This window comes from Medicago sativa, chromosome 3 (assembly GCF_051527215.1).
Source record: "Medicago sativa cultivar Bolivia chromosome 3, Bolivia_mono, whole genome shotgun sequence".
NCBI classification, from domain to species: domain Eukaryota; kingdom Viridiplantae; phylum Streptophyta; class Magnoliopsida; order Fabales; family Fabaceae; genus Medicago; species Medicago sativa.
This window is the reverse complement of record NC_140751.1, coordinates 102,357,157-102,367,711: the sequence shown is the minus strand read 5'-3', so window position 1 is coordinate 102,367,711 and position 10,555 is coordinate 102,357,157. Positions and strand designations below refer to the sequence as shown.

The following is a 10,555-nucleotide window of genomic DNA, read 5'->3' as shown; positions in this document are numbered from 1 at the left end:
TTTATAAGAAAAAGACAAACTTTAAGTTGCATTAGAAATTGTGCGAGAGAAAAGTTTGAGTATTTATTGAGGGTAAAGTTGGAAGGAAAAAAAATTAAAGTTGTATTGAAAATGTAAAGTGACATTCATTTTGAGACAATTTTTTTTTTCTAAAGTCACACTCATTTTGAAACGGAGGGAGTACATGTTTTATTTATTTGGAGTTTCATGTAATCATAAGTTTACTTGGTATTGGTTTGAAACTAAATTTAGGGTTACTTTTTGAAACTAAGTTTAGGATTACTATAAAAAAGAAAAAAAAAATTGTAGACTAAACCATAGAAAAATGGTCTACACAAAAGAAGAAAAAAAATTAAACCAGTAGAAAAACAAGGAATCCTGCTCTTTACCCAAACGATTTTGCTCGTTCATAAAGTAAATGTCCAAAATGCCCCTGCGTGAGTTAACTCCCGCAGCATGAGTTAACTCATGCTAGTGCAAATCTCATTCACTCTCAGCATGAGTTAACCCACGCTAGTGCAAATCTCAGCGTGAGTTAACTCACGCTAGTGTAAATTCTGTGTAAATCTCTGCGTGAGTTAACTCACGTAGATTTAACACTAGCGTGAGTTAACATGCGTAGGAGCATTTTAGTCATTTACTTTGGGAATGAGCAAAACCGTTTGGGTAAAGAGCAGAATTCAAAAACAAGAACCAAGAGACAACACAAAAGCAGTCTCTTTCAAAAATTTGGGCCCTAGCAAGATAACTCTAAGTGTGTTTTGAGTCTTCTTTGATATAAAACATGTAATTCAACCAGGCAATACTTCTCATATATTCAAACCCTAAAATGATTATTTTTGTTAAATTTAGTTTGTTTTATTTTTTCGTCATATCCCTGTTTTGATTTATTTTATTAAAATAAAAAAATCTAAAAGCATGGTTTCCATTTTATTTTATCTTATAATAAAAAATACCAAAATATTTAATAATTGCTCTTTCTTTTTTTTTCTTTCTTTTGTGCAATTATGAACAATTATTTTTTGACTCATAAATCGAAAGAGTTGTTTGGACGATCTGAAGATCCCGTCCAATTAGCCAAAGAATGAGCAACAAGAGGTGGCACTTCTTATACTAAAAAGTTTTACGCAGCAGAATGTCATTGCAACTTTTAGGAATTCTATTTCTAATACACTATAGATCCAACAAGTGCCAAGTACTGGGATGTATCTTGCCTTACCTTTTATGATTGGCATAAACGCATAATGTTTTGAATTCGTCCAAGCTGGAGTATAAAAGAAGATAAATTACTGGAGTAGCAAGTGTCTGTCGTAGGGATGGAGGAATATGCTACTCAAATTTGTGTTTGAGGCCACACCTTCATTTATTATGAGTATTTTCCTTTTACATATTGATGATATTAAATAATGTTAAATTATTTTTGGTGAGACCACAAGAGACAACGATCCAAATGTATCAATGAAATTTCTTGAGAAAGATTATGAGTTCATTAGAATGATGGTGGTTTACGCTTCAAGAATCTTTGTGTGTTCAACCTTGCCTTCGAACAAGCTTAAAAATTAACGACTAATCCATATAATTTAATCACTAAATTGTTCAAGGCTATTTTTAGCAAAGTGACTCTCTTGATTCAAACCTTGGATTATGTTCAAGGCTATTTGTGTGGATAATCCATATATGGAATTCAAGAACTATCGTGCAAAGCGGTTATAAGTGGAGTATTGGTTCTAGTAATAGTATCCACTGTGGGAGAAAAATTGGCTGGGGGATGGTACATCACCTAAAATTGGCCAGGGGGTATCACTAAGTGGGCCGAATGTCTTACACAAATTTAGAAAAGAGTACGGTTTCTGACGTGATTATTCATGATTATAGAGTTTGGAATTTTGGTTTATTACAAAGCCTCTTGAATTCTAATCACGTGTCGCAAGTGTTAGAGACACGTGTTTTAGAATCGGTCCCACGTGATAAAAGGATTCAGAAGTATGGTAAAAGTACTAGTAGTTTGTATTCAGTTAAAAGTGTATATCGGGTTTCGCTTCAAGATCAAACATTGAGTAACAATGGCTGAGTAAAAGAGAATTGTCGATTGTTATGGAAAATACACGCTCCTTCAAAAGTATAGTTTGTATTCAGTTAAAAGTGTGTATCGAGTTACGCTTCATGATCAAACATTGAGTGATAATGTCCGAGTAAAAGAGAATTGTCGATTGTTATGGTAATACACACTCCTCCAAAAGTAATTCATCATTGATAATTTTGTAAGAATTACTTACTCACTCGAATGAGACTGCATTATAACATACACGTTTTTTCAATTGGACACAAATATCTCAAGTTTTGAATGTTGGCAGTGGGATTACTGCCACTATCTTTAACATTTTGCAGTTTTAAATAAAAACAACGAGCAACCTTTGCTTGTATGCTTTAGACCATATAGAAGCAACAAGCAAGTGATATTATTTAAAGAAGTGATCATGCTTTGTGCAAACTTGTCTATGATAACGGTGTAAATTTATTGTCTAGCTCGAAAAATGCACAAGATAACCGTAAAGGACCTAATGTGGACAATCAACAATGGGTAAGCTCAAGTTGGAAAAAACCAGATGCAAATTATTACAAGTGTGATGTTTTTTTTTTTTTTTGAGAGCATTACAAGTGTGATGTTGATGCCTCATTTTCATTTTCAGTAGCTAGAAATAGAGTTTGGTTTAAGAATGTGATGATCGCGGTAACTTTATGTTAGCTAAAACAAAATGGGTTTCACCAATAATAATAATTGTAGATGAAGGTGAAGCTCAAAATCTTCTATATGATTTACGATGAGTTTAGGAGTTGTCTTTCGGCAATGCGATATTCGAGTTAAACTCATGGGCTTTGTTTGCGAGTTTGAAAGGGAGGTGAGAGTTTAAAAAAAGAATGAGTAAATGGAAAAAATAGAGAACATTGAGAGGAGGGGCTTTGGAAGTTTATTTTTCTTCAAAATATAAAATCCTCCTTATTGGATGAACTAAAAAATTGTATTGGATAGGAGTTTTATTATCCTTTCAAAAATTGTGAAAGATTTATCAATTTTCTCCTATATTTCTCTCACCGCAAAGCGCTTCCTTCCCCTCTCATGCAAACCCTCAAACAAAGTCTTAGGCTTTGTTTGAGAGTTTGGAGAGGAAGAGAGGCGATAAGTTTGAAAAAGGGAAGGAACAAATGGAAGAAATGGATGACACTGAGAGGAAAGAGTTTTGGGGATTCGTTTTTCTTTATAATACAAAACCCTTATCATTTGGGAAACTAAAAAATTGTTCTGGAGGAGTGTTTTGGGGGATTTTGATGGGTTTACATGAATTCTTTAAATTTTATCTATCTATGTAGTTATAATATTTTTAAAATTTAAAATATATTAATCATAAACATTAGGGTCCCCCTAATATGGACCTCTTTTTAAAGGGTCTAAACATGGACATCCAACTTAACCTGCTATAGCCTGTTTAATTTTTTTTTATTATGCTCATATTCCTCTACTTCTTCTCCACCTGGTATGTCATCTTCGATGTAATCCCCTGCCAAGTATCCTTCTTAATTTTGATAAAACTGTTTTTATGTTTAATAACTCTTTAACTTATTAATAAATAATATACAACACATTATTATACATTAATTCATTGTCTCCACCCTTCCAGAAAATTGAAGAAAAGAAAGGAAAAATAATCAGTTTATCCACCGTCGTCCATTCCCGTTCCGTTTACCGGTCTTACTCTTAAAAAAGAAATACAATACAATTTATATTCGTCCTTTGATTTATGCCGAGAACTTCTTAAATCAGATATGGTAAAAACTCCGAGTTCTTAATTCAAACAAGTTGTAAATTGTTTCAAGCATGTGAGAAGGAAAACTGGCAGATTCAATTCATTTTCCGTCAAGCTTTCAATTTGGAAAGAATAAAGTAATTAATGCAATAGAAATAGTGCTATTTGGGAAGGAGTAGTGTATAGTCTATTTTCTCTTTAAAAACTGGTTTCTCATAATCGTAAATAATGCAGCTTTAAGATCTATAACTTAGCAAAATAAAAATATGTGTGTTGAGGGAATGATAAAGGAATAATGACCACGGAGATACAGGCACCAACCAATAAAGGGGCATTTTAGAGCAATTACATTACCTGGTGCAGTAGGTAGAACTATGAGGACCATGGCTGGAGCTCTTTTTAGAGGGTGCATATTAGGGGTTCCCTAAACATTAATTTATCGCTCTCTAAAAAAATCATTCTTTCAATTTTTTTGAAAGATTTTACCATTTTTCCCTATATTTCCAACCATCAAAAACCTTCCCCTACCCTCCAAACTCCCAAACAAAGCCTAAAAGATTAGCTGATAGCTTTAGCCATACAAAAAGTGACAAATATGCTTTTGTTCCTATCATAAGAGATCATATGAGTACTTTCTTTTCGTTTCTTACAAACTCATATGTTAAGTTTATTCGAAATCATGTATCCAAACTATTAATATTGTTACTGACACAATGAGATGCTTTCTTCGTGTAAAAATACAAAAACAAAAACAAAAGAAAAACACAAAAGTGTGTTAGTTTGTTTAAAAAAAGTGGAACCATCTATAATTTGATGTTTTGTGACCCCACCATAAAGAATTTATCATCTTTTCAAGTTCATTAATAAGTGTATTGGGTAAAATGAAGACACTCATAAAATAAAATGGTATGTTTTATTTTTGTTACTCATAGTATATTAGTTGCGCACACACACAACTCTTCACGGGTATTTTCACTACAAAAAATTCAGATTTCTAAAGGTTAATTACTTGGCATGAGACTTCCTCATACATAGACATGATATTTTTCATCGCCTCGACGTCTTGCTCGCGAGCTTTGAAAAACAAATAAGAGATAAGATATAACTGGTGATTCTATTAACATAACTATGTCTCAAAAGTCACCACACTTTTCAACTCCTTTAATGAAGGATGTTAAGCCTTACGTACTTAATCAAGGATGTTAAGCCTTACGTACACATGATAAAGAGATAAGGAAAGGGGAACCCTCAATTGGAGGCCTCTGTCAGGGACTACAAGACCCACTTATACACCACCTTACCAATAGCATAACCCAGTTGATTGGGAGGTGGATTTCTAACGATTAAACTTACTCCATGAATATTTATTAAAAAAGGTAAAAAAAAATAAAAATAAATACAGTCACGTGAGTGGCACACATAGAATTCAAAATAAAAATATATTTAATAAAAAAGAAAAAAGAAAAGGGGGAGAGAGAAGTGTTTGTTTGGGGTAGGGAGCGAGAAAGGAGGAGGAAACAATGGGCGAGGTATCTGAAACAAACATGACGACGACGACGACGACAAAGAGGAAGAAGAAGGGTCGTCCATCTCTGTTGGATCTTCAAAAGCGATCTCTCAAAAAACAACAAAAACAAAACCCCAATTTAATCAACAATCCCCATTCCAACATCAACAACGACGATGAAGATGAACGCAAACAAAAGAAACAAAAACTCTTAATTGGTTTGAATTCTCATCTCCAAAACCCAACTACATTATTCTCCAATTCTCAAACTCCCCAATTTCACCCTAATCACCTCGGATCAGATCAAAACGTGAGTTTCCGTTTCTCCATTGCTCTCTCTCTCTCTCTCTCTCTCTCTCTCTCTCTCTCTCTATTCACCAATCCTAATCCAATTATCAATTCTATCCTTAAACCTTTTCAATTTCAATTTCCCTCTCTCAATTACGCGGAATACTGTTAGAATTTCAAAATACCATTACTTTTTTAATTTTTTTAATAAATTTCTTGGATTTCGCGCTTAATATGATTTATTTAATTTTTTATTTCATGAATTGAATTGAATGAATGAATACTCGTTGAATTTGGAAACTGGATATATGTTTGACCGTTTAGGTTTTGATATATTTATATATATTTATTTAAATTAAATAATTTGGGGGAAAATTTTCTGTGGGTCATGTTGTTATGTTTAATTTTTGCATTCCTTATTGGCTGTACACTAGATCTCAAGCTTGAGTCTATTCACTCGGTGCAAGGACATGCATAAAAGCTTCAATTTGTCTTATCCCTAAATTATCTTCTTTTTTATTTTTTCGATAAAAACTCTGCTTTTTTATATTATCATAAATTTCTTTGTGGGTTTAGTTTATTATTGATTATATAGAGTAAAAAGTAGATATTTTGTGATATAAAATCAGACGCATATGTCTTTTTTAGGCATTTGATTTGATGATGGAATGATTTTTGCAGGATGGAAAGGTTCCGAAAGCGACTGACAGTAAACATGGTATGTATGACTATGAATAATGAAGCTGTATTGTATGTATTGTTGTTGTTGTACAAGAATTATGAATTATGAAATCATTTTTCTCAAATGGGTTCTTCTTACATATGGGGGTGTACAAGTAAGTGGGGGAATATTAATGGCGATTTTTTTATTGTGTGTTGACAGGTTCGCAGGTTATGTCTGGTCCCACTACACCTTTGCCAGACAAAAAGCTCTTGCTGTTTATCCTTGACAGACTTCAAAAGTGTGTCTTTTATTTGTTTCTTTCTATCTTCTTTTGTTTTTTGTTTTCTTTTATGTTTGGAAATTTATCAGTTCTGTTCTTTACTGTTCATCATAACCATTTTGTAGAAAGGACACACATGAGGTATTCTCTGAGCCTGTGGATCCAGAAGAGGTGAATTTTTTTATGATACTACTGTATATATTGTATTTGAGTACTCCCAATTCCTATCACTTGAATTATGACAATGATATTTTCTTGCTGCAGCTTCCTGATTATCATGATATCGTTAAAAACCCGATGGATTATGGAACTATAAGGAAGAAATTGGATGGGGGATTATATATCAGCCTTGAACAGTTTGAGGTTGGTGTTGCAATTTTGATCTGTTTACCTGACTCTGTCTTTGCTCGACAACCTTGTTACTATTCATTTGTTCAATTGACTTTTATTTTACTTTTCTAGATTACACGCTTTTTATCTATTTATATTCTCATTAATGAGAAAAATAATTGAAACAGAAGAAGTATCTTTTTAAGATAATGTTGCATAAAATGTAACTTCACGATTCTTTAAGACACCACTTCCTCGTTTTTAGCGTTTGACATTTACGAACAATTGCCATATTCCATCATCCAAGCGTACACAATTACTTCTCCCCCATTATTCATTCATTTGAATATTCGACTCATTTGATAGCCTACATGGAAATCGGAATGTAACTATACACAATGTTTCTGAATTGTGTATACTGTACATTAAGTTTGTATATAGAAGGTTTGCAAAATTGGTATTTCACAATGTTTTGCACTAAATAGCGTATTGTGGAACATTATCAGTTTGTTCAAATTCCGCTATGCAATAGTGCTATAGCATTTTTTTAATTACATTGCTTTTTACATCAACTTTTGGTAAAGGTCAAATATCTGGTCATTGTAGCGTATCTGCACTAATTAATCCCACTTACATTTGTGGCAACTCAAGGCACTGATTAGTGGATTTAGATTTTTTTCGTGTTATGTTTAATTTGTGAGTACTTATTAGTCTAATACTCTTGTACGAATTTGTAACACACCGCTGCTTTGTTTTTGCAGAATGACGTGTTCTTGGTATGCTCTAATGCAATGCTATACAATTCACCAGATACTATTTACCATCGTCAGGTTGGGTGAAGTCTGCAGTCAATATGTTTTACTATCATTCCTTCTTTAAATGTGGTGTCTAAGTTAGAGAGACTTGACTTTTTTCTTAGGCCCGAGCAATGCAAGAGATAGCAAGGAAGGATTTTGAGAATCTGAGACAAGATAGTGATGATGACGACGACGAGGATGATGATAATGACAGTGAACCACCACAACCCAAAATTGTGCAGAGGGGAAGGCCACCAGGCAAGCGCTCAAAAAAGTCATTGGGCATGTCTCCAATAGAGTTTGCTGCTCCTGAATCTTTCTCTGATGCAACTCTTGCTTCTGGCGGGGATACGGCTAGTGGCTCCAATGGTTATAATCTAAGAAAAGCAGTAAGCAAATTTCAGCCGACAGATTCATCAGCCAGGGGTCTCCAATACAACAGTGGAGGTTATACAAGTTGGACGTCTGAATGGGAGAATGAATTTCCAGGTCAGAGTCTATGTCTATGCCTTTCTAGTTTTTGTCCAATTCTGTATTTATTGGAATGATTCTTTAAATTATGTTTTTTTCTTCTTCTTGCAGCTTCTGTTTTAAAAGCCGTGTTAAGGTATGGAAAGAAGCAGTACACGGTTGATGAGACAAGGCGTGACACTTACAGAAATCCAGTGGCTGTAGGAAATGAACCACCAGTATTGACTGCATTTGAGGATAATTCCAAGCAGCTTCTTGCAGTACGTAATTCTGTTTCTCGTTTTTATTGTCCTTTTTTGTAACAACCTGAGAGTGGCAGACAATTGTCTTTAATGAATTATATTAGTTTGAAAATCTTGTACTGTCTCTAGCTTGCTGTTAGTGTCTCATAGTTCCAAAGGCTTTCTTATTGGTAATGAAGTTTACGAACTGTTTTCCTTTATATCAGGTTGGTTTACATGTGAAGCACAGCTATGCAAGAAGCCTAGCCCATTTTGCTGCAGACCTTGGTCCTGTTGTTTGGAAGGTTGCTGCTAGGAAAATCAGCAGTGCTTTGCCACCAGGACATGAATTTGGTCCTGGTTGGGTATCTGATGATGATGTGTCACAGAGGCATCACTTTGCGGTTCGTGATGAGAGAAATTCAGACACTCCTGTACCAGAGGATTATAGAAGCAGATTTCCTTCTCCGTCAAGTACGTTCTCTCATGCAAATACATCAGGCTTGCAAAGTGGAGACGTGTTGATAAACAGAGAATCGAGTTACCAAAACGAAATGAATCCAGGCAGCAGTGTTAGTGGTGGGAACGAATCCATGATTCATGGAAGGATTCAGCAGGAACCCATGGCGCACTCTGATGATTTCGGCTCTAATCGTCGGTTAGGATCTAATTTTTCACCTCAAATGACAATGGTTAGCCTTGCCGACTTAACCGGGTCTTCAAATGCTGGTAATGTTCCTCAAATGTTTGGCATGGATACCACAAACAGCCTGTCCGGTCATATTGCACCTACAAATATAAATCAGACAGCTCTCAAGGCTCAATTCTTTAACAAGTCAAGTCAATCAGATTCCAACAATTTACTAGCCCTGGAATCTGGATTTGATCCACAAAGATTTTCTCAAGGGCTTACTGGAAAATCGTCTTGGCAAGGATTAGAAGTTCCCACTAAACAGAATTCTGTTTCACTTGCTAATGACTTAAATGGGATAATAGGGGCAACAAATTCGCACAGTTCCAATGTGGAGACTGGTCCTCAGCTGCAGCCAAATCTTGCACTGCAGCTATGATGATATATTATTTTTCAGATGGGAATTTTCTCATTGAATTTTCAAACGTGAAAATGTCATGTCATGAGGGAGAAAGTTAAAGTTCAATGGATCCTAGTCACATAGTAGTAGGTTTTATTGTAGTTTTACTTTGTGTTTTGTTTCCTCTCATGACATGACATTCCCATGTTGATGAATAAGATGGGCAGATCCAAATCTCATTTTTCTGTCATATGTGATATCAGAAGCTCTGAGAAGCTGGGCTTACATTTTTTTTAGTTGTAGAGCCTTTACTTTGTTTTACTTCAATATGGATGTTGGCTGTACCATGTTTACAGATCGATTGGTATAAGCTCAGGACTATATGACTTAAGTGTAATTGAGACACCAAATGTTCAATAGTACTATTTCATTACGTCAGTTTGGACACTTCACTTTCTCCGACTTTACTTTTTGCTTCTTTCTGTAACAACACAATGTTTGTCTTTTTTTTGAGGAAAACAATGTTTGTCTTTAACAACAAAGTACAGCACATGTTTATTTTGTTTTTTTTTGTTGATGTTGTTGTTGACAAAGTACAACCCATGGTTGGTTGGACTTGTCATTGCATAGCGCCTTCAAATTACACAGATAGATTCGATTTTAAAAGTTCGATTAGTTTATTTTTTGGTACATAATTTGATTATTTTATTTACACTGACAAAGTTTAAAGCCTGGGTCCCATTTATAAAATTCAAGAGGTTTTGTTTTGGATTATTTGTAATTTTTTTTAGAGATAACTTGTCTAAAAAATAGTTTTATTTTTTTTTTAGAAGAAAAAATATTTTTTTTTAAGGAAGAAGAAATATAGTTTTATTTATATGTTTTAGGGGCTTTCCGTGTTTTTATTGGATGTAATTGCTTGTTCCTTGCGTTCTTAAGTGTGTTACATCTAGTTTTGCTTAATAAAATTTAGCCGTTTCAGAAAGAAAAAAGGAAGTCATAGTTAATGATTTTTTGTATCCTATTTGTTTCGAAGTGGAGTGATACGCGCAAGGACTTCGATGTTCGAGTTAATATTTGATCGAGTAAGAGTAGATATTTTAGGATAGCAAATGTACACATCTAGTCTGGACAACGATACTTACAGTGTGGAGTACAGGGCG

General features: G+C 34.2%; 1 protein-coding gene across 1 annotated transcript; it reads left to right on the top strand.

The window, feature by feature from the left end:
* Positions 1 to 5,273: 5,273 nt before the first annotated feature.
* On the top strand, positions 5,274 to 9,839 carry LOC146943099 (uncharacterized). Its single transcript, XM_085757210.1, has 9 exons — positions 5,274 to 5,620; positions 6,280 to 6,316; positions 6,482 to 6,560; positions 6,668 to 6,713; positions 6,807 to 6,905; positions 7,634 to 7,702; positions 7,792 to 8,158; positions 8,252 to 8,400; positions 8,589 to 9,839. Exons 1-9 carry the CDS (start codon positions 5,324 to 5,326, stop codon positions 9,429 to 9,431), a joined length of 1,986 nt encoding a protein of 661 aa, XP_085613336.1. The 5' UTR covers positions 5,274 to 5,323; the 3' UTR covers positions 9,432 to 9,839.
* The last annotated feature ends 716 nt before the right edge of the window (positions 9,840 to 10,555 follow it).